This window comes from Solea senegalensis, linkage group LG12, assembly GCF_019176455.1.
Source record: "Solea senegalensis isolate Sse05_10M linkage group LG12, IFAPA_SoseM_1, whole genome shotgun sequence".
Taxonomy (NCBI): domain Eukaryota; kingdom Metazoa; phylum Chordata; class Actinopteri; order Pleuronectiformes; family Soleidae; genus Solea; species Solea senegalensis.
This window is the reverse complement of record NC_058032.1, coordinates 10,721,608-10,747,029: the sequence shown is the minus strand read 5'-3', so window position 1 is coordinate 10,747,029 and position 25,422 is coordinate 10,721,608. Positions and strand designations below refer to the sequence as shown.

The following is a 25,422-nucleotide window of genomic DNA, read 5'->3' as shown; positions in this document are numbered from 1 at the left end:
CTGCATATGCATGCTAAGTGTCTGCGCTGAAATTATTCACAGAGCAATGGTCCTTACATTTTGTGAGTCTGTGTATGTTGTTGTCTTTGTTAAATGAATGAGAGCAACCACCTCATTAAATAACCATATTTGGTGTCACATGGAGAGAGAGTAAGAGAATGGGCAAAATGTCAGGCAGAGAGGAGACAGAGCTGCAGCTGCAGCAGAGTAAGTGCTTTGTGCAGTGTCACTTGAACAGCTTTAAATAATGGGCCTTAGTTTATGTGTTTTCTGCACATGCAAAAAAAAAAACAAGAAAACATGCCCTTTCCAAACCTATCTGGATCCACCTCCCCACTTGATATTTGCTGTTTGCTGATATTCCATGTTTTTCCTCATCTCCTCAGGACATAACAAAATTAAACATGTATTTTTATGATGCCAAATCACAACAGGCATGATCTCAAGACACTCTACATAGTAAGGACAATATCAGACAAAGATAAACCCAGTGTTTCACACAATGAGCTATGCAGGTCAGTGTGTGTCAGTTCTGTCTGCTTGTTCATCCATGAACACTTAAGTTTCCAGAGCAAAAAATACATTCAAAATAATTGGTTTGTTTTGAAGCTGGGTTTGAGTACCATGATAGGGTAACATGTTTGTTTTTAGTGAAATTGCGCTCCTAAATCAGAACTTGATCAAAGGCTGTTAAGCTGATTACGCGGGTTTCAGGTATTGTCGCAGTTTGATTTGACATTGTGTGTATATTAGACTCTTTATTTTATGTCAGTTTCTCTTTACTATCCTTATGCAGCTACACATGTGCTTGGTAGTACCAAGAAATATCCAGCATGTGTCATTGCAAAATATAGAATATCTTGTTTAGGACGAACATACCAGGTGATGTGTTGGCTTTTGTTTGAACGCTGTGACTGTAAAGCTTTAATATGCCACTATTTGCAGTACAGTCTGTTCTGTTCTGCCTCTGCTGTTTCACAGAGTGGCATGCACTCCCTGCTCTGTTTTTGCAGCTTCCCCTCCCCCATCCACTCTTGGCCTCCTTTTCCCGCTTTTATGTGTCTGCCCTTCGTTTCGTCTTTCACATGCCACCCTTTTCTGTCTCCCTATCATTTCTTGTCTTCCTTTTTGCCGTCTGTCCCCTCTCTCTTACTGCCACATGTTCTTTAGCCCCTGTGTTGTTATGTCTCATGCCTGTAGGGCTATGGCTGTGGATGCTGCATTTGGTGTTGTGTGTCAGTAGGGCACTCTCTCTCTCTTGCTCAAGCTTTGTTGGAGGATGACACCACTCACACTGAGGTCAGCAATAGTGATGCTAATCTAATTCTCTCACACACACACACACACACACTGCCGGTTGCAGCAAAAACAGCTACCATCTTTAGGTTCGCACTTTATGCACATGCTTGTGCTTGTCGACGTGTGCATCTGCACAATGCACATTTTCAAGTATGTCGAAACTAGCTTATTGTAAGACCATAGACAGGAGAGAAATACTTATTCAGTGCACCACAAATGAGATGTTCCACTGAGTAACAAGATCATGGAAACATGGCTTTTGTCATTTATTTCAGAGTTAAGTCTCATCTCAGTGCAAACCTTCACAGCTGAGTCTGGAAGAAAATGCAAAACCGACCAAACAGTAACAATGACTGGCCTCTATCAGTTTATCTGGCTTTCTATTAATAAGAGTGTAATATATGTGTGTATAGTGTTATATGATGCCCATATAGATGCTGTATCATAGGCCATATTACTTAATATGCTATTCAATTCATTGAATGAATTGGTAAGTATTATGTTATCATTCCATCAATGCTCTTTCCTTCTGATGTGCTCTACCCCTCTCTCCGTGTGTGAGAGATAGAGAGAAAGAGTGAGTGTGAGAGAGAGCTTTCTTGTTTACATATTATGTAGTATGATCCATCTGATTATGGATTTAAAGTCACTTATCAGAATTTCTAACTCACTGATCACTCATAAATAACTGATGATCAAGCAGAATGTAATGTAATGTCAGTAACATTTAACCCTTTCAGCTCTGTATGTAAAAGGAGAGAAGGTAGACACAGAGCAGCAAAGCACTGCCACAGAAAACATTGATGTTGTTTTTCATTTTGACTTTTGACACTGGAGACAAGTTGGGTTAGGCCCTGCAGTGCAACAACACCCTCAGCACAGTACTTGACTTGCACAATGATAATCAAACGTGTATCTCTGCACCAACATCATTATAAACGTTTATGTTCATGTGTGTTTTGGTCACATGGTAATAACATTACATGAGACTGATTCAGACTACTGCTCTGCTATTAAGCATTTTGACTAGTAATCTGTGTCACAACATTATAGAGTTGTTTGTCAGTCAGAATGTGTGGCGTGGGTGTGTGACTGAATGTTGGAGGGGATACAGTGTGGCAACTTTGGTTGTTGAGTATTACACTGGGATTGTGTCTGTTATTGGTGATGGATGCTTTAATCAGGTTCAGTGATCAGCCACATTTACAGCAGTTTTTGTCAGTTGAAGTTCTTCTGTGTTCTCCATGTGCATTTATGTGCTGGTGTGTGTGTGTGTGTGTGTGCGTGTGTGTGTCAGCTCCTTCACTCTGCAGAATATTAAGGTGACTTTGGGGTTTGTGAACCATGAGGGCGTTGTGGATCAGCCACTGCTGCAGTGCATCCTGGTTGAAAAAACAAAACAAAATCATCAAACAATATTAGAAATATTGTGTCGGAAAAGAATAAATAATAACTTGAACACTTGTGTAATGATTAGTGTGACTACTTGTCCAATTCACTGTGGATAAAACATTTCAGTCAGTGTGTGGTGGCATCTCACACTTGATGCTTGTATTTCTGTTCTTGTGACTGGTATTGTCTTGAGCACATCTGACCCTTTTCTGCTCTCCTCCACTCGGTTATATAAGCCCTCAATTTAATTCCATCTCAGTTCATTGACTCATGGCTGTGTGGATGAGTCCTATTGGTTGGACCTTTCTACACTACTTTTAGAATCACTCCACTGCAGCTTAACCGAGGCACTGGGGCCTCTCTCCGGGGTGTTATAGCTGGGTGAACTTTCATATGCATTAGCATTTCACAAATGAAAATTCTTCGCACACATTATCTTCATGTGTCACTTTGATTCTCTGGTGGATGAGATGGGCTGAGCTCAGGGTGCTGCATCATGATGATGCACTCTCCGGCTTTATTATAATGAAATGACAATGCAGCAATTAACCTGCAATAATACCACAGTGACAGTGTTTAACTCGTACACTTTCATACTAGATAAACTGCAACTATCTGTCTGTATAAGCACCAGGTGGCTATGTTAAGTACAACTATCTTTAAATAGTTTATTTTTCTCTGAATTAACAGGGATAGGAACAGATGTAGGTCTGCACTGTTCTTGTTTGTCTTCAGTGCTCAAATAGCCACAAACATCTGCTTCTGCTCTGAGGTCAACACTGCATGCCAAGAGGATTGAACTGACTGCAGGGTTCAGCGCCAGGCTGTGTGCAAAGCAGACAGCCATCAAGTAGATACTTGATTGAATGAGTCCCTCCCCCGTTGTGGCTGGTAAACTATACTGCGATCTGGAGATGGGGTTAGGAGGATGTGGTTGTGATCTCTGATTGACACAGCATATATAGTGAGAGTCCCACAGTCAGTTTACCCACTGGATGTAGCTTTGGTAAGAGGATTGACTTCTTAACGGTATCTTTACACTGCTCACTGTCGTGCTGAGGGGGTAGACGGTCACACACTCAGTGACATACGCTTGTCTGATACCATATGTTGTATTTATTTCTGACGATCAGATGTTTGCTGTTAGACGGATCCAGTCTTGTCGCCCTGTGGCTATTTGCCCCATTAATCGTGATAGATAATTTTCATCAACTTGTTTATGGTGTAGCAAGCATATTGCTGTTATTTTTTAATATTCCCTACTGAAATACGTATAGTAATAAAGTGGATTATTTAAACTTTTTTTTAGTTTAGATAGATAGATTTAGTTTACATAGATTACTCATAACAAAAACTATTTTCTGTGACTTGTTCATAGGTTGATAAATAATACTCAGTCTGTTTGGCTTTCACTACAAATTCTAATACAATTCAATACATAATGTTCTGTTCATACACTCCTCTTGTTTCCAGACATCCCATTGAATGATCTGTCTTTAAGGGCTGCACAGAGCAATATCAAGTGTGTGTGATCACATGGCAGAGAGAGGGGTTTTTTTTATCACTAAACAAATCTACATTTTTGAAACAACCTCTTTTTGGACATCTGGTTATGTTTTTTTTTTCTTTTCCAGTGTGAACCACGTGAGTTGTTCTGTACAGAGCAAAGTGAGTCATTCCATCCCACACGAAGCGATTCAATTTGCAACACTGGTCTGCTCTGTTTATTTTTAGAAATACCATCTGTCATTACAAAAAAAAACAAAAAACAATAATAACAAAAAAAACAATAAACGAACGGGTACTGGTTGATGCTACGATTGTATCATATCATATGAGCTCATGTGACGCACTGTCGCCACACACACACTTGTGTGTGTATGTTGACAGGTGTGTTCATTATTAAACGGTCTTCATGTTCCCCACCATTTTATCAACTGGGTGCAGAGTAAGTAATATACAATGAAACATGGGTGTGAAAGACGAACGTTCAAGCTGTAAGTCTGACTCATATCACACTCTCTCCTCCCACTGACACTCTCTCTCTCTCTCTCGCAGCCTCTTCCCGTCTTTGTTCTCGCCATCGCTCCCCCACATTACCACAGCATTGTGTGTTTTTCCTCCCATCTTCTTCATTTTATTGGTTTATTCTCCTTTGCTTGTTATTCATATTTGTGTAAATGTCCATATCTCGCCATTCTCGTGATTTAACAAAACAATTTATTTCTGCAATTTCCATCATTCCTCTTCCTCTCGCTGTTGCTCTCGTGTACGCCCCCTCCTGTTTCTATATGGAAGTGCAAGTTGGTAGAAAATGGCTGACATCTTTTGGAGGCTGGGTTACTCCATCTCTTGTTCTTATCAACTTCTCTTTTTGTGCCTGTTATTCATATTTTTTTTGCTGCATGCTGTTGCATAGCTTAGCATTTGTCGCAGCAGCTTTGTCTGAGATGTGAAACACGATCAAACATTAGCGTCTCTCTCCACAGCCTCAGTCCTCCAGAGAAAGACAAAACAATATGAACCTATTATCTTTTACTGTTTGTCGACATAACATTTATTATTAATATTTTACTACAGCATGAGAAAGCAGAGGCATGCTTTTGTATAAAAACATATTCTCAAAAAAAAAGCTTTTCAATTGGTAAAACCATCCACAGTCAAGTTTCCATACTTCCATGTTCCAAATGTTGAAACAAATGAGTTGCAGTATTACCTAAAAATATTGGGATTTAGGAATTAGGAACAGCTAGCACCTTATATAATTTAAATATGGATGTCTGGGTTTCCTGAGGCTTGTGCTTGAATGTTTTTGCCTCAGTCATTTTGTGTGCACCTGCATAAAAAACATTAGAATGATCATGATCTATGAGGATAAAATGTTTTACTTTTGGAGCTAATAAACTATTTATTTTTATTATTATAATACACTGGGTTAATTGTTTTTGAAAAACTTCTAAAAACGTTTTAATGCATCATAAATTAAATGTATCACAAAATACAGTATGACCTACATTACAGTGTAATGTGTTACTCTGTTAGCCTGATTGTTTAGAAATTAGCAGATAACGTAACATGATTAACTGATTCAGAATAAAAATACTTCTACGGACTCCAAAACTCAATAATCCTCAGTATTTACTGAGCTAGATAATCTAAGCACATTAGAGATAATGAAGTAAAAATCTGCTTAATAGGGGGAGCCAGGAGAGCTATAAAAAGGGAGTTGCCCTCATATTTTGGGGGGAGAGAGCGGTTGGCCTCACATTGAAGGTGACAATGAGAGACAGTGAGCAAATTAAATACTGCTTGTCTTCAGATATTTTTGTATAAACTTTTATATGAAAGTATTGTTGGGTTTGGGTTTTTGCACTTGGAGCGATGTGAGCACAATGAATACTGTCATCACTGTAAATCAGACTACACCATTGTGACCTTTGGACAGGGTAGGAGAGCGAGAACCCCACCACAGGAGGAACTGTTCTCTCTGCTCTTGACGTAAAAAGTGACACAAAAATAACAAAGACTTTGGTTTGCTTATTTACACACTACTGCAAATTAGGTCTTTATGTTATACTGGTGTGTAACTGTTCCCTAAGCTTTTATTTAATCCTTGCAGTTTGTCTTAATCCTCACTTTGCTTCAGTATTTAACTGATGAGTGGTGTGGAAAGTTGTGCCAATGGTAAGATAGATACAGTAATAATAATAAAAAAAATAACAACAGACTGTAGCAAGACTAAAAATGGATTATAAAAATACTGTAAACAATGTAATTCTTACTTTTTTGTGAAACTAAACATTGTAGGTTCATGCAATGGAGTGAATTAGTTGTTGCACCAAACGCCTCAACTAACAACACATGATCCATGTTCCTTCAAGCGAGTTTCAATAGGAAATGTCTGCCAGAGCATTGTTTTTCATTATGCAACTGCTGTTGGTGCTCCGAGCTCTGCTGGATTAAGGCTTCTGTAAAGTGACAGTTCTACTGTGGTGCTCCCCTAATGCGATTAGGTGGAATCATCTCATTGGTGCCATGAAGTCAGCAGCACCGAATTAAGATGTCATTCTCTGTTAGATTGCTTACATTCATGCTGATTTTTATTTTCATGTCTACTGTGTAAAAAGTTTATTTGTGTTTGTTTTGTTAAGTCATACATAAAAGCCATAAATCTCATTTTGCTTAAGTTTCAAATGCAGTTGTTTCTTAAATTCATGTACAGTCCTTTCTGTGATTTATTTTGTGTATGATTTGTTGGTGGGGAAAGTTCAGAGTTCTGGTAACAGTGACAGGATGGCTGCAGGTGTGTAGTGTTGTTGAACTGCAATTTAATATGATGCCATGAAGCCAGAAATGCAGCTGTAAAAAGATCATTAAGATTAAGTAACATCTCTAGTAAACCGGCAACACCTAATAAACTGGCAGACCACACTCATACAAGCTTAAATGCATGTTGCTGATCGTTCTCAGCACAGAAAAAGAAGCATCTGCTGCTGCACATGCAAGGGTGACGTCTGTGTAGCTGTTTAAGTTTTGATGCTGGCAAGAGTGCTGAATGGTGTTCACTATTTACAGAGAGCAAAAGCAAGTGAGCACAAGCTTAAATAATTGGTAGGGAAGGAATTGTTTTAGAAATAGAGTTATATTCATTTTCTGTGGTAAGTGGAGCAGCCTTACCAAGCATTTTTAGCCATTTCCAACATCTGATTCTCTGCAGGCCAGCACCCTCCTCTATTATTCAGACTTTCTTTCTTTCTTTTTTTTTTCCTGAAAGAAATGGGCCAGGCCCTGGTGCAGAAGGCCTGCACCTGTAATGCATTTCCCATGCATTCTGCATGCCTAATCAGAAGATAAAAATAGACACTGATACATACATACGCAGTGTAGTGATGCAAAGAAAAAATAAAAGACATATAAGAGACAACCAAAAGAGGGAATAATAATGTTTTACAGTTGCTGGTATGCACTGGACCTGGTAAAATTATATTAATTACAATAGTCAGTAGAACAAAGTAGATTACAGATTAAGCAGAATTCAGTCACAGATGGTGGAATAATATCCAGTCTTGTTTAAGATACTTATCAACATGAATAGGGATGTGCAGGTATTGAGAGATATGTCCACATCTCCCTTTACATCTGGCAGAGTTGACATTTTCATTTCCGCAGACACAGACGATGTGTGAGACACTCGGTCTGCAAGTGCATCTGTATACCACTGATACAATTTCTCCAATGTGTGAGTCTGCTAATCTAATATGAAGCTTTATAGCTTCCCTTGCCTCTGACTCTAGTGTGACTGCCTGTGTGCATGTGGAAACTGCTGTGGAGAACAAAAGAAAGGGGGGAAAAAGCTCCCCCTTGTGGCAAAATATGGAACCTACCCGTCACTTATTTGGACAGTATGTGTGCCCGTTTGTCAATAAATGCATTTATTTAGCATGTTGCAACTGTGTGTGTGATATCTATTGTTATCGAGGTTTTGAGTCAGTATTGATCTGCAGATAGTGGGTCCTGCCCCATATTCCATTCTGTCTGAGTTAAGCCAAACACAGTCCATGCCCTCTTTCACAGGGATTCATTTGATTGACAAATCTAGGTTATCTATGCCCGACTGTGACGCAAGATTTATTTTTAATACCTCAAAAAATAAATGTTTGATTCAAGCTGTTTGTGTGAGTGAGGGTGGGAGCACATTTTTCCTTCATTGTCTAAATAGATTAATATGCTCAATCGGAAAAAAAAATAAGTGCATGTTAGATATAAGCCAAATTTTTTTATTTAAAGGGTAAGTGAATGTCCGTCCTTGGCATATGTACCGTCGTGTACTCACCAAGAAGGGTGTGGAGGACAGAAGCGCAGAGAGGGATAGTAAGGGGGCTGCATCTGCGTCACCATGGATACAGGAAGGCAGAAAGTGAATCAATTACGGGTGCTCCCTATGAAATCAGAGATCTATAAGATGCTGCCTTTGTCGCTAGGCTCAACATTGAGCCAATCAGTGTGCTGCTTACAGTCACATTGATTCTTGCTGACCAATCATATTTTGTGCAACTTTGGGTGTAAAATACATCCTGTACATTTATTTATTGGCTTTAGTTTGTAGTCGTCTGTAAAGATGAAGCATTACTGTGGCTCTGCTGTTGGTTGAGTTATATTTTAAAATACGTGGAGACACATATGACATGCTCACTGCCCTATAACATACATGTGTGAAATTCATACAGACACACCATGTTTCTCTTTGTTTAACTGCCCCACCCTCTATGACACACACACACACACACACACACACACAATTAAATGCAAATCACACAGATCCTGATCATTCTTTTGTGCAGAGTCATTGCAGTTAATGCTGTGCGGATGTTTACCTTTTATTACTGTATATGATTTGTTGCTAGATTAATGATAATATACTGTTCATCTTGACATATATATTACATCTGAAATTGTATTAACGTCCTTATAATTCAAGGATACAATGGCTTCACAGTATACATCAGCAGTAATGTAAAAATGTACTTATTTACACTGACGATGTACTGTCGTGTCTCCCAGTAACATTTCATAACAACTGAATAGTAGCCTGTTGTTTTGCAGGCGAGTAACTAATAATTGGGCATTGAGCCATTACTTTCAAAATGAGTGAGCACTGTACAAGTATGCCTCTGTCTCAGGAGCATGTGTGTGTGTTTGGGCATTCTCCATATTGCTGTGGCCTGCTTTTCATCTAGTTCCGGCACATGTTTCCATGGACCTGCCCCTGTCCTACTTCTTCCAAAAATGAGTGGAGGTGAGCACAGATTTGGAAATAAATAATTAAGTGCCAGTTGGATTAAAGTCCCCGCACATAATTATCTATTTCTCTCTGTCTACTCATATACTGTGTGCTCATGAAGGCGATAGATCATATATTTGTGCAACTCTTGAGGGTTTTTGTATGTGACTGTTGTCATCTCTGTGTCAAAGAGTAGATATATTCTTGTTTTGAAATTCATCTCAGGAAGAAGCAAGGACATTCATCTCTATTTTAGAGTTCTCCGTCTGTCTGATTTCCCCAGGTCCTTCCTCCTTTGTCTTGTCCTATTCTGCAATGTCTCATCTCAGTGTTCTGTGAATACATTTGTGTCATTGTCTCCATAAATCTCTCTACAAATTCAGAAAATCTAAGTCACTGCATTTGGGTGTGGTTCCAGTCACACTGTTGCTAAAGCCAAATGTTTTTTGAGCCATATCACAGCTGTTTGCCAGTGAATTACCAGACAATGTAAACAGGTGAATAAGGTTTAGCAGCTGCTCAGCACACAAATATAAACTTTAATCTGTCATAATAAACAATAACATTAGACTAAAAGGGAATCGTGTAAAGCATAAAAAGGGAAACATAAGGAGTAGGTTGCCCTCTTGTGTCTTGATGAGCTCTACACAAAAACAGCACAGTGACGCCAGTACCTCGTCACATGACGCAAGATGTGGTGTGCAGACTGCAAAAGTGGGGGTGGTCTCCAGAGCCTTGGCCCAGAGAGGGAACAGTGGGTTGGGCAAACGCAAAGGTCACACGTTCTGCGTGGCTGTGGGGGTGGTAAGAGAAGCAGGAGCTGCTGTTAAAGTGGACGTGACATCATGAATATGGTGCAGCAGTGCTACATTATCAATGCATGAGCAGCTGAGCTGCAGCCCCGGACAGCCGGGCATATGTATGGGTGTGAGAGATTGGCTCTGAAAGATAAAGAACAGAATGAAACAGAACTGCAGCTCAAAAGTGTATCTACTATCGTCCTTTTTTTGTTTTTTGTTAAATAAAGTCATCATATGGTTTGTGTGTGTGTGTGTGTGTGTGTGTTGCTATGGAGACAAGAGAGCTGTGCAGAAGGAGAGAGGAAAGGGGGGAGGATCTCGCCTTGGAGCATGTTCAGATTGCACCCTTCCCCCATCTACTCACACACTAATGAGAAGTATACTCCACATCCTTCCAACACACACAAACTCACAAACACACACACAGTGTCTACGCAAAGGACTTGTGTGAAATCATTAGTATACAGGATATTTGGTGACAGTGAAAGCCCTTTAATAATGCAGCAAACACACCTCAAAAACTGCTTTGGACTGCTTCCGCCTGTGACCCACCCACCTCCCCCACCTATACCACTCACACTCACTGCTGTTGGTGCACTGTACCATTTCTCCTTCATCTTCATCACGTGATAGGTAAACCACAGACACAGAGGCACGTTAACTGGCACATACAGTACTTTGTGTATTTAGCCTTAGAATGTATTATTCACAGCTCCCTGTGTACAGGGAGAAAATACTGTGTATTTTGTCTTAACCACCCACTTATTCACTATTAATTATTCAACAAAAACAATTATTTTATCCTCAGGAAAAGTGACTTTTATCAATGCATACAGTGTTAAATACTGAAGTGCATGCATAAACAATTATGGATTTATCAATCAAGAGAGTACATGTGTGAATCTGTATCCACACTTGCTAATGATAAGCTACCATCTGTGTTAGTGCATACAGTGCTATTAATAGACTGATTGACTTCTCTGCAAGTGCTTTCTAGAGGAGCTGTATCTGACAATTTTCTTTTTCTCTATGGTCAGTTGTTTTCCGTATTTGGTTGGATATACTACAGTCTCTGATATCATTCCTCTACTGTATGTGGGCTATACAGTATAATATTTAATAATGGGTTGTCACGTAAACACTGTTTTTTCTTTCATAAAATGGTGTAAGGGATGAAGACACAGGTGTTATAAGACTTAAATTATTTAGCCTAGATGAAAAGGTCACAGTGTCAGCAGGTCACAATGCAGAGCTGATGCATTTGTGAGGATGAACTCTCAATACACTGCTGAGTAAACTGTAGCTCTGTGGTCCTTATGTGATTTTATTAGAAAGATAATCCATGATAAAGTCATGTAAGGTCCCTCCATCATAGACCGTGACCTACAAATGAATCACTGAATTTCATCATGTGCTGTCTGGGTCTGATGGACCAGGCAATGTGTTTTTCTTTGCTTCTATGTAAATAAACTACATTTGCATGCCATCCACTGTCCTTCCATGCAGTCCATAGTATTTTATCTTTTCGTACATTACAGAAACTAAGCAGGACATCCTCTTTGCGCTATTATTGTTATTGCATTTTGGGTTTAACAGATGACAGCTCAGGGTGTGATGATTATTAATATTTTCACATCAAATCAATATATATATATATATATATATATATATATAATATATATATATATATATATATATATATATATATATATATATATATATATATATATATATATATATATATATATATATATATATATATATATATATATATATACATATATATATATGCAGAATGGAAATAGGACAGGAGTTCCTGAACCCAGGGCTTAATCCTGGGATTATAACTGAGGGAATGTAATGTTCATAAGCTCAATACTACAGTCTGTGGGAATGTAGAAAATCACAAAAATGCACCACAATACCCAGATGTCCCTGTGGTGTTCATGCATACAGCACCATTTTTTTCCCAATTAAAATTATAAATAAACAGCAAGGTTGAATGATGGTCAAAGACAGAACGTTGTGTGGGTATAGGGTGAAAATAGATGTATTATTTATTTCTACAATTGCGTTTTTATACAGTTTACTGCATAGCATTCATACAAGTACAGTTGATAATGACATGACTACATTACATAATTCCGCACATTACCTTTTAGTAATGTGCGGAATTATGTAATGTAGTCATGTCAATTAAAGAACTGCTGACACTTCATTGCAGAGAAACATGTGATATTCTTAAAGTGTATAATTATTTTGTTAAAATGTGGAAAAGTAAATGAGTGGGGTAAATAACTGGACGGTGAGGTGCAGAGTGCAAAAGAGTGAGTGAGTGAGTGAGTGAGTCAGTAAGTCATGCACAGTCTAATGCGCTATCCACGGTGCTGAAGTCCAGATTTATTTGTTTTGTTTCATTAGAACTGTTCTCAAAAGCGTGTAGTGTTGACTCAAAGCTTATGCCTACGGATGTGTGCAACGTGTGATGATACATGCCCTGGTCTCTCTGCATGTGAGTTCATTCACCACGTGGCGTCAGTGTTGCTCCATCAGCGACAGCGTTACTCTATGATACAATTATAAGTCCCTCCCGTTTTCAGGGACGTTTCCTCAGTCTTCGTGACAAAGAGATGAAAGAAGGTGGAAGAGAAACAGACTTTATAACCTAAAAAGCTCAAGGTTCCATACTTTCACCAATAACTGTGCTATATTCATATTGGACAAAACAATGTCTTCACTATGTAGACGGAGCTATATTGGGATATATCTAACGTTTTTGATACTGGATTGTTTCTGGATTTCGGTGTCTGGGCAGCTCTCTTATTCCGTCTCAGAGGAGGTAAACCCGGGGAGTCCAGTTGGAAATATCGCTAAGGACCTGAACCTAAATTTACAAGACTTGGAATCCCGTCTTTTTCAAATCGTTACTGGCTCAAAAAGAAATTTCTTTGAGGTAAATCTTAAGACTGGTGTTCTGTATGTCAGTGAGAGAATAGACCGAGAGGAGCTTTGCGCAGAGGAACTCAGATGCTCAGTAAGTGTAGAAGCTGTGATAAATAACCCTTTGAAGCTATATCGTATTGATGTCGACATTTTAGATGTAAACGACAATGCGCCACTGTTTACGAGCAAACAGCAAAATTTGTATATAGCAGAGAGTACTTTGCCAGGAGTGAAATTTGCATTATCTGAAGCAACTGATGCAGATGTGGGGAGAAACGGAGTCAGTACGTACAAATTAAGTCGAAATGAACATTTCTCGTTGGCAGTGCACAAAGCAGGAGATCGTGTGTCTGCCGAGTTAGTGCTGCAGAAAGGTTTAGACCGAGAGAAGCAGCCTGTCATCACCATGACACTGACGGCTGTCGATGGGGGAAATCCTCCTAAGTCAGGAACCTCGCAGCTCATTATTAATGTTTTAGACAACAATGATAACATTCCGATATTTAGCGAAAGCTTGTATAAGACAAAAATTCCCGAAAACACGCCCTTGGGCACAACAGTGATCGCAGTGAATGCCACAGATGCAGATGAGGGCCTGAACGGTGAGATTGTGTTTTCACTAAGAAGCAAGGATCAAGATCGTGTGCTTGATATATTTGAAATTGAAAGCAACACGGGTGTCATTAAGGTAAAAGGCAACATAGACTTCGAAGAAAGAAAGGCGTTTGAAATACGTGTAGAAGCCAGTGATAAAGGACAGCCTCCGATGTCTGCTCATTGTAAAGTGCTGGTGGAAGTGATAGACCTGAACGACAATGCTCCTGACATCACTGTGACGTCACTACTGAACACAGTGAAAGAGGACTCTAATGTCGGTACCGTGGTTGCACTTGTGTCAGTAGTAGATAAAGATGGTGGGAAAAACGGTGAGGTAAATGTCCGTATTAAAAATGAGGTACCATTCAAGCTCGAAACGAACTATAAAAACTATTATTCTTTGTTAGTTGATGGACCGCTGGACAGGGAGACTGTTTCCAATTACAACGTTACAATAGTCGCCACGGACAAAGGAGCCCCACCATTGACTAGCACGAGTGTAGTTTATTTACGCGTTTCTGATGTAAACGACAACGCACCGTGGTTCGCGAATCCCTTTATCAATGTTTATGTGAATGAGAACAGTCCAGTGGGAGCAATTATTAAAACAGTGATTGCAACTGACGCTGACATTAACCAGAACAGCCAGGTGACATATTCACTGTTACAAACTAACAGTGCTAACAGTGATGTGTTACCGTTTTCTACAATGGTGAATATTAACTCAGAGACTGGAGATATAATCACTCTACAGTCTTTTAACTTCGAGGAGTTAAAAACGTTTCAGTTCAAAGTTCAGGCCACAGACTCTGGTGTTCCTCCGCTCAGCAGCAACGTGACAGTGAACGTTTTTATCCTGGATGAAAATGACAACAGTCCCGTGGTTCTTGCGCCCTATTCTGAGCACGGCTCCATTAACAGTGAGAGCATCCCCTATAATGTTGAAGCGGGACACATTGTGGCAAAGATCAGGGCTGTAGACGCAGACTCTGGATACAACGCGCTGCTTTCGTATCACCTCTCTGAGCCCAAAGGAAACAACCTCTTCCGGATCGGAACCAGCACCGGGGAAATCAAGACTAAGAGGAGAATGAGTGACAATGACCTGAAATCTCACCCCTTGGTGGTGCTGGTTTCTGATCACGGAGAACCCTCCCTGTCAGCTACTGTGTCTATAGAGGTGATGGTGGTTGAAAACTCAGCTGACATCCAGACTCAGTTCAGACATGTGCCCATAAAGGACGAGAGCTTCACTTCACTAAACCTGTATCTGCTGATCGCCATTGTGTCGGTGTCAGCCATCTTTCTGCTCAGCCTCATCAGTTTAATAGCTGTCAAATGCCACAGGACAGACAGCAGTTTCAGCAGGTACAGCGCCCCCATGATCACCACCCACCCTGACGGGAGCTGGTCTTACTCTAAAGCTACACAGCAGTATGACGTCTGTTTCAGCTCAGACACGCTCAAGAGTGACGTAGTGGTTTTCCCCGCACCTTATCCACCTGTAGATGCGGAGCTGATCAGTATTAACGGAGGGGACACGTTTACCAGGACTCAGACTTTACCCAGTAAAGAAACGGTGAGTAAACATATAAAACGCTACGATATGTGAAATTAATGTGTAATAACGTTCGAGTTACATTTACAAAGGAGTTTTCGTGATGATTCTCAGTTTATGAGCAAGAGTAGTGCCATAGTAAAGTTAACAACTCGTATTAATCTTTCTTCTGAGCAACCAGTATACGTCGCTGTCCATGGTTCTGAAAATAGTGTGTGTGTGTGTGTGTGTGTGTGTGATATAGACGGTGCAAAACGTTTTTTTTGTTACTTTTGTGACGCATGTACAGCTTAATTTTCGAGTTTCATCCGGGACATTCACCGCTGTTTTCTCAAAGTTACTGTATGATCACAGTCCATAGTGCATTTTGTTTAACATGTTTTAGAATACTTGGCGAAAGCCAACCACATCCTTGTTTATGGAATTACAAAGTGAGACATGGTGTATCCCTTACTTCACATAAATCTGTGAATAAGGTAACGAGCGATTTTGGCAATTTGTAGTGTGTTCATCAAATTATGTTTAGCTGCATGTGTGGACTAAACAATTCAAACCAATGTAGCTTGTGAGTGTGTTTTTGAGGTGAATGCAGTTATTTGAAATGGCCACAAGGGGACATTGTAGACCATCACATGTTGTGTATGCTCGTTGTTGATCAAGACTCCTCCCATATTCATATGATGATGGTGATTCTCAGGGCTTTGTTACAGAGTCGCAATACAAGAGCGGATTGTGTAGACATCATTTTGTTGTTCATTTCTCATACACAAAGGAATAATCTCGACCTGGAATTTCTCTTTGACATTGAATTACTATCGGATGGGACTTTGAAGACTGGTGATCCGCATGCGTTCTTCACGTTGGATAAAAACATGTCGACGTTGAGGATATACAGCCCTTTATGCATTTACGTAGTTGTTTTTCTGCTGGACTGTTGCTGGGAAGCGGTGTCTGGGCAGCTCTCTTACTCGGTGTTAGAGGAGGTAAACCCGGGGACGTCTGTGGGAAATCTGGCTAAAGATTTGAATTTTAATGTTCAAGATTTGGAGACACGTATGTTTCAAATTGTTAGTGAGTCGAAGAGAAAATACTTCGATGTTAATCTTAAAACAGGAGTTCTTTATGTAAATGAAAGACTCGACCGTGAGGAGCTCTGTGCGAAGGCTACCACATGCACCGTCAATGTCGAGGCTGTGATCAATAATCCACTGAAACTGTATCGTTTGGAGATAAACGTTGTCGACATTAATGATAATGCACCTTATTTCTCAGAAAATGTGCAGTCGCTTAACATTGCTGAAAGTACAATGCCAGGAGTGAAATTTGGATTCATCGGTGCGTCAGATCACGACGTCGGTAAAAACAGCATAAACACATACAAGCTGAGTCCAAATGATTATTTCTCTTTAGAGAGTCATAAGGGTGGGGACAGTGTTTCTGCTAAGCTTGTACTTCAGAAAGCTTTAGACCGAGAAACACAACCCACTATAAAACTTAAAGTGACAGCACTTGACGGCGGAAATCCAGCCAAGTCCGGTACTTCCCAAATTATTATAAATGTTTTAGATAATAACGACAATGGTCCAGTTTTCAGCAGCCCATTATACAAAGCACGCATTTATGAAAATTTACCAATAGGTACAAATGTGATACTCTTAAATGCGACAGACGCAGATGAAGGTCTAAATGCTGAAATAGAATATTCCCTTCGAAGCAAAGGACAGGGACAGGTTTTGGACTTATTTCAAATTGATTCCAAAACGGGTGCAATTTTAGTGAAAGGTAAAATTGACTATGAAGAAAATCCTGCGTTTGAGATTCATGCACAAGCCAGTGACAAAGGACAGCCTCCTATGACTATTGATTGCAAAGTGCTGGTAGAAGTGCTGGACCTGAACGACAATACTCCCGAAATCCGTACGACGTCACTATTAAACACGGTGAAGGAGGACGCTGAAGTAGGTACTGCAATAGCACTTGTCTCTGTATTGGATAAAGATGGTGGGAAAAACGGGGCAGTAAAAATTGTAATCTCAAACGATGTCCCTTTTAAACTGGATAAAAATTATAAAAATTATTACTCTTTAGTAGTTAACGGTCTGATTGACAGAGAGGCTGTGGCTAACTACAATGTTACTATCGTAGCAACTGATGAAGGAAATCCACCTCTCTCGAGCACCAACATAGTGAATGTTCAGGTTTCTGATGTAAACGATAATGCACCTTATTTCTCTGAACCGGTGATTAATGTTTATGTGAAAGAAAACAGTCCAGTAGGAGCAATTATTAAGACGGTGACAGCAGCTGATGTTGATATCAATCAAAATGCTCAGGTGTCTTATTCATTTTTACAAAGAAACAGAGACACACTGCCATTATCTACAATGGTGAATATCAACTCAGAGACTGGAGATATAATCAGTCTACAGTCTTTTAACTTCGAGGAGTTAAACACGTTTCAGTTCAAAGTTCAGGCCACAGACTCCGGTGTTCCTCCGCTCAGCAGCAACGTGACAGTGAACGTTTTTATCCTGGATGAAAATGACAACAGTCCCATGGTTCTCGCGCCCTATTCTGAGCACGGCTCCGTTAACAGTGAGAGCATCCCCTATAATGTTGAAGCGGGACACATTGTGGCCAAAATCAGGGCTGTAGACGCAGACTCTGGATACAACGCGCTGCTTTCTTATCATCTATCTGAGCCCAAAGGAAACAACCTCTTCCGGATCGGAACCAGCACCGGGGAAATCAAGACTAAGAGGAGAATGAGTGACAGTGACCTGAAAACTCACCCCTTGGTGGTGCTGGTTTCTGATCACGGAGAACCCTCCCTGTCAGCTACTGTGTCTATAGAGGTGATGGTGGTTGAAAGCTCAGCTGACATCCAGACTCAGTTCAGACATGTGCCCATAAAGGACGAGAGCTTCACTTCACTAAACCTGTATCTGCTGATCGCCATTGTGTCGGTGTCAGCCATCTTTCTGCTCAGCCTCATCAGTTTAATAGCTGTCAAATGCCACAGGACAGACAGCAGTTTCAGCAGGTACAGCGCCCCCATGATCACCACCCACCCTGACGGGAGCTGGTCTTACTCTAAAGCTACACAGCAGTATGACGTCTGTTTCAGCTCAGACACGCTCAAGAGTGACGTGATGGTTTTCCCCGCACCGTATCCACCTGTAGATGCGGAGCTGATCAGTATTAACGGAGGAGACACGTTTACTAGGACGCAGACTTTACCCAACAAAGAAACGGTAAGAATACCAATTATCAAATAATGTCTCGGTCTGTGTGTGCACATTTTCTGTGGATAGCTGCTCATGGATTTTTCACTCAAGTGAAAATACTTCATGAAAACTTCCCACGTTGTCATAATAGACACATGTAATGTTTTGAATCTGAATCTAAACGTACAAATTGAGTAGTAATTTTACTCGAAGTTCAGAAGCCTCTTACTCTACACAGATCGCATCATGGCGTTGTCCATGGTGCTGAAATAAGCAAACAGTGTGTTACGAGATCTGGATCAAGCAGCGGAAACATATGTGTCAATAATTAAAACAAACAAACAAAAAGTCTCTCTGAGCATCTTTGTATATTTTGACAAGTTGTTTTTTGATACATACAACATAAAAAGCTGAGAATATGAGACAATGCTATGTCAAATTCTATTCATTCCCATTGATACAGTTGAGCAGAATTGCGAATATCAAGATGAAAACGCTTGGTTTGTCAAATATGTTCATGTCAGAGAGAGGGCGCAAATAAAATATATCACCACGTGGGGACACTGTAGACCATGATATCTGTAAGTTATTTCAGTGAACACATGACTCCACCCAGCAACTGACGATTACCATGATGATTATGTGTGCTTTGTTACAAAGAGATGCAGGGCGAGAGAGAAAAGAACGAGCCACCATATTCAGCTGATTCTTAACATGAGTGTTTTACGGGAGTGACTACACTGACATTTATGGATATTTCGTCATGGATATAATTATGAATTTCTCAAGAAGAAGAACGACCATTTGTCGGATTTACATTGTGATCGGGCTACTGAATTGTTCCTGGGAAGCGGTCACGGCGCAGCTCTCTTATTCCTTACCGGAGGAAGTAAACCCGGGCACCTCAGTTGGAAATCTCGCCAAGGACCTGAATCTCCACATCCAAGAGTTGGAGTCTCGTATGTTTCAAATTGTTAATGGATCAAAGAGAAAATATTTCGATGTAAATCTAAAAACGGGTTTCCTTTACGTAAACGAGAGAATAGACCGAGAGGAGCTCTGTGCGAAGGCTCCAAAATGCACTGTAAATGTAGAAGCCGTAATCAACGAACCACTGAAGCTGTACCGTGTAGAAATACATGTTGTCGATATTAATGATAATGCACCTCGTTTCTCTGAAAACTCTCAGTCGCTAAACATTGCTGAGAGTACTTTACCAGGACTCAAATTCGGATTGATAGAAGCATCAGATTTGGATGTTGGCAAGAATGGCGTTAATACGTACAGACTCGGTCATAATGAATATTTTTCTCTGGACATTCATAAAGGAGGGGATAGCGTGTCTGCTGAGTTAGTCCTGCAGAGAGCTTTAGACCGCGAGCATGATGCAGTTATACAACTAACACTCACGGCAATAGACGGAGGAAACCCACCAAAGTCAGGGACGTCACAAATTATTATAAATGTTTTAGACATTAATGACAACATTCCAATATTCAGTAAATCTCTATATAAAGTTCAAATCCCTGAAAACTTTCCACCAGGGTCTAAAGTGATCATTCTGAACGCGACGGATGCAGATGAGGGTTTGAATGGTGAAGTAGAATACTCCTTGAGGAAAAAAGGTCAGGATCATGTTCTTGACTTGTTTGAAATGGACAGACACACAGGCGCAATTTTAGTCAAAGGCAAAATCGACTATGAAGAAAACCCTGCGTTTGAGATTCATGCACAAGCCAGTGACAAAGGGCAACCTCCCATGTCTGCTCATTGTAAAGTGCTGGTAGAAGTGCTGGACGTGAACGACAATGCTCCAGAGATCTCTGTGACATCACTACTAGCCACAGTGAAGGAGGATGCTAAAGTAGGTACTGCTATAGCACTTGTCTCTGTAATGGATAAAGATGGTGGAAAAAATGGTGCAGTGACAGCAGTCATTTTAAATGATTCCCCTTTTAAACTTGATACCAATTATAAAAATTATTTTTCTTTAGTAGTTAATGGTCCGATTGATAGAGAAACTGAGGCCAACTACAATGTTACTATTGTAGCAACTGATGAAGGAAATCCACCTCTCTCAAGCACAAACATAGTGACTGTTCGTGTTTCTGATGTCAATGATAATGCACCTTATTTCTCTGAACCGGTGATTAATGTTTATGTGAAAGAAAACAGTCCAGTAGGAGCAAGCATTAAGACCGTTTCCGCATTTGATGATGACGTCGATCAAAACGGCCAGGTGACTTATTCATATTTACAAAGTAACAGAGACACACTGCCATTATCTACAATGGTGAACATCAACTCAGAGACTGGAGATATTATCAGTCTACAGTCTTTTAACTATGAAGAGTTAAAAACGTTTCAGTTCAAAGTTCAGGCCACAGACTCCGGTGTTCCTCCGCTCAGCAGCAACGTGACAGTGAACGTGTTTATCCTGGATGAAAATGACAACAGTCCCGTGGCTCTTCCGCCGTATTCTGAGCACGGCTCCGTTAACAGTGAGAGCATCCCCTATAATGTTGAAGCGGGACACATTGTGGCAAAGATCAGGGCTGTAGACGCAGACTCTGGATACAACGCGCTGCTTTCGTATCAACTCTCTGAACCCAAAGGAAACAACCTTTTCCGGATCGGAACCAGCACCGGGGAAATCAAGACTAAGAGGAGAATGAGTGACAATGACCTGAAAACTCACCCCTTGGTGGTGCTGGTTTCTGATCACGGAGAACCCTCCCTGTCAGCTACTGTGTCTATAGAGGTGATGGTGGTTGAAAACTCAGCTGACATCCAGACTCAGTTCAGACATGTGCCCATAAAGGACGAGAGCTTCACTTCACTAAACCTGTATCTGCTGATCGCCATTGTGTCGGTGTCAGCCATCTTTCTGCTCAGCCTCATCAGTTTAATAGCTGTCAAATGCCACAGGACAGACAGCAGTTTCAGCAGGTACAGCGCCCCCATGATCACCACCCACCCTGACGGGAGTTGGTCTTACTCGAAAGCTACTCAGCAGTATGACGTCTGTTTCAGCTCAGACACGCTCAAGAGTGACGTAGTGGTTTTCCCCGCACCGTATCCACCTGTAGATGCGGAGCTGATCAGTATTAACGGAGGAGACACGTTTACCAGGACTCAGACTTTACCTAATACAGAGAAGGTAAGAGAACTATAATGGCATCCGTTTAAACAATTTTCTAGGATGACATGAGTTTGTATTGGTGTATATCAAAGAAGATTTAAGGTGGAAATTAGAATTAGAAACCCCACAGGCCAGAATGACGGAACAAGGTACTGTTTTGACTTTCGTCAACATTGTGTGTGTTGCTATCCGTGGTGCTGAATAAAACGATACATTTAAGTGGAAAATTAAAGAAAAACGGCCACATTGGTTGAATATACCGTTTTGTAATATGTGCACATCATTGGGATAACGTTTTTTTTTTTTGAACATGTTATGCATTTTATGAATAAAAATGTTAATTTATTTAGCTTACTTTAACTATACCGTGAGAGTAAAGAGTTCAGTCATGAAATAGGTGTTTTAGTGATCGTAATACATTTGTATTAATGAGTTAAATGTATTTTGTTTAAACGTGTATTCATATGGACGATGATTTTAGCGTTTTGGTCAAACGTGAAGTTATGATACATTCTAAGTTCGAGTTTTATTTTATTTGTTGGGCATGTACTTCTGTCAAATGTCCACATGGGGACACTGTAGACCATCACATTTAGTCATACTCGTTGGTGTCTTAGTGCTCCTCCCAGATCCGGTGAATTTTGTATCTGCCTGCTTTGTCACAAAGAGGGGTCGGACGACAAAGAACGTTTGTCTTGTTTGGTCGTGGAAATCTGTGCTTGAAATATCTCTTCCTTGGCATTGACAGTGCAGTTGATCAACTACATCATTTATATGTGTTTTGATGCACATTCTAGATGAGTGGAATTATGCATTTACCGAGCAGGACGAGCTCTATGTGGATTTATCTCTTGTTCGCGCTGCTGGATTGTTACTGGGGAGCGGTGAGTGGGCAGATCTCTTACTCCGTGTCAGAAGAGGTAAATCTGGGGACTGTTGTCGGAAATATCGCTAAAGATCTCAACATCAACGTCCAGGATTTGGAGTCGCGCATGTTTCAGATCGTCTCTGGATCAAAAAGAAAATATTTCGAGGTAAATCTAAAGACTGGTGTCCTTTACGTCAATGAGAGAATAGATCGAGAGGAACTCTGCAGCGACGACACAAAATGTTCACTCAGTGTTGAAGCAGTTATTAATAACCCGTTAAAACTGTACCGGATTGAAATGACTATCTTAGATGTGAATGATAATTCACCATCATTTCACAGCACGTCACATGCAATCGACATTGGTGAGAACACAGCTACGGGGTCAAAATTCCCCCTACAGCCTGCAGAAGATGCAGACGTCGGGAAAAACACTGTTAATACCTACAAGCTAAGTCAAAATGAACACTTCTCTCTAGATATGCACAAAGGAGAGATTATTTCTCCTGAATTAGTGCTTCAGAAAGTTTTGGATCGAGAAAAGCAGTCCGTAATTAGACTCACATTGACAGCAATTGATGGGGGAACTCCTCCTAAGTCAGGAACGATGACCATTATAATAAATGTATTGGATATTAATGACAACGCACCAGTATTTAGTCAAACTCTATACAAAGCCAATGTGTTTGAAAATGTAAAAATAGGTACATCGATTATAACATTGAATGCTACAGATTTAGACACAGGCTCAAATGGAGAGGTGCGTTATTTAATCAGTAAAGCAGGCCGAGGAAAACAAACCGATGTGTTTTCTATAGATGAAAAAACTGGGACTGTAACAAACAAGAAGACCATTGACTTTGAAGAAAATAATGCATTTGAGATTCGAGTTCAAGCCAGTGACAGAGCTTCTTCTCCTCTCAATTCCCATGCTAAATTATTGATTGAAGTTTTAGACATCAATGACAATGCACCTGAAATATCAGTTACATCAATGTTAAACATAGTGAAAGAGGATGCGTCCATAGGCACAGCTGTTGCACTTGTGTCAGTATTTGATAAAGACGGAGGTAAAAACGGTATTGTGAACTGTAAAATTTCTAATAACGTCCCTTTCAAATTGGACTCAAATTATAAGAATTACTATTCGTTGGTGGTGGACGGTCCTCTTGACAGGGAAACCGCATCTCAATACAACATCAGCATCACTGCTACTGACGAGGGGAGTCCACCTCTCTCCAGCACAAGTGTTATTACTGTACATGTGTCAGATGTAAACGATAACAAACCAGTATTCAAAGAAAATATGATCAATATCTATCTAAAAGAAAACAGTCCAGTAGGAGCAGTTATAAAAACTGTATCAGCATTTGATGCTGACGCCGAACAAAATGGTCAGGTGAGGTTTTCATTTTTACATGACAACAGTGATTCACTGCCTCTCTCGACAATGATGAACATCAACTCAGAGACCGGAGATATAATCAGTCTACAGTCTTTTAACTACGAGGAGTCAAAAACGTTTCAGTTTAAAGTTCAGGCCACAGACTCTGGTGTTCCTCCGCTCAGCAGCAACGTGACAATGAACGTGTTTATCCTGGATGAAAATGACAACAGTCCCGTGGCTCTTGCGCCCTATTCTGAGCACGGCTCCGTTAACAGTGAGAGCATCCCATATAATGTTGAAGCGGGACACATTGTGGCAAAGATCAGGGCTGTGGACGCAGACTCTGGATACAACGCGCTGCTTTCGTATCACCTCTCTGAGCCCAAAGGAAACAACCTCTTCCGGATCGGAACCAGCACCGGGGAAATCAAGACTAAGAGGAGAATGAGTGACAATGACCTGAAAACTCACCCCTTGGTGGTGCTGATTTCTGATCACGGAGAACCCTCCCTGTCAGCTACTGTGTCTATAGAGGTGATGGTGGTGGAAAACTCAGCCGACATCCAGACTCAGTTCAGACATGTGCCCATAAAGGACGAGAGCTTCACTTCACTAAACCTGTATCTGCTGATCGCCATTGTGTCGGTGTCAGCCATCTTTCTGCTCAGCCTCATCAGTTTAATAGCTGTCAAATGTCACAGGACAGACAGCAGTTTCAGCAGGTACAGCGCCCCCATGATCACCACCCATCCTGACGGGAGCTGGTCTTACTCTAAAGCTACACAGCAGTACGACGTATGTTTCAGCTCAGACACGCTCAAGAGTGACGTAGTGGTTTTCCCCGCACCGTATCCACCTGTAGATGCGGAGCTGATCAGTATTAACGGAGGAGACACGTTTACCAGGACTCAGACTTTACCTAATGCAGAGAAGGTAAGAGAACTATAACAATACTCAGTTCTACATTTCTCTAAGAAGTATACGACATAAGGTTGTTTTATTGGTATAATACGGGTGTTTCAAGAGTGAAATATATATTTAAAAAACAAGACCCAACATGAGCACCACAGAAAAAAATGTTTCCATCTCTGCTTCATTGTCCTCTTATATGTGGTTTTCAAAGTAAAATCATTTCAGAAGTTACGTCGACATTCTGTGTGTTGCTATCCGTGGTGCTGAAGAGTACTTGACACGTTACTGAAAATGTCCACAAGTTAAAAAGCAGCCAGTGTTTTAATGCATCGTTTCACAATACTTGTGCAACTGTCAGGTGTCAACTGCTTACTTTCCAAAATGTGCCTCCAACAAAACATAGATGTTTTCATGCACTTCATTCAACAGTAAACAGGGGCCAGTGTATTTATTTAGCCTGCTTTCACTACTGTGAGACTATAACTGAACTATAAATCATGTTATTGAGCAGTGATT

At 40.5% G+C, this 25,422-nt stretch overlaps 2 protein-coding genes across 20 annotated transcripts in view; both read left to right on the top strand.

Annotated features, from left to right (window-relative positions):
* The window catches only part of LOC122778031 (protocadherin alpha-C2-like), a 158,645-nt gene that overhangs the window by 60,005 nt on the left and 73,218 nt on the right, over positions 1–25,422 (top strand). Inside the window, exon 1 of one of the 19 annotated variants that reach the window (XM_044039560.1) lies at positions 12,906–15,391. The exons of 16 other annotated variants lie outside the window; for them this stretch is intronic. In XM_044039560.1, the coding sequence (XP_043895495.1) occupies positions 13,001–15,391 (2,391 nt within the window). In that variant the 5' untranslated portion in view covers positions 12,906–13,000. Of the gene's footprint in view, positions 1–12,905; positions 15,392–16,097; positions 18,625–22,365; positions 24,928–25,422 lie in introns of those variants that run through there. 2 more of the 19 variants (XM_044039553.1, XM_044039559.1) reach the window with 2 other exon arrangements.
* Positions 18,999–22,031, top strand: LOC122778055 (protocadherin alpha-5-like). Its single transcript, XM_044039623.1, has one exon. The coding sequence runs from the start codon at positions 19,361–19,363 to the stop codon at positions 21,770–21,772; it is 2,412 nt and encodes an 803-aa protein (XP_043895558.1). The 5' UTR covers positions 18,999–19,360; the 3' UTR covers positions 21,773–22,031.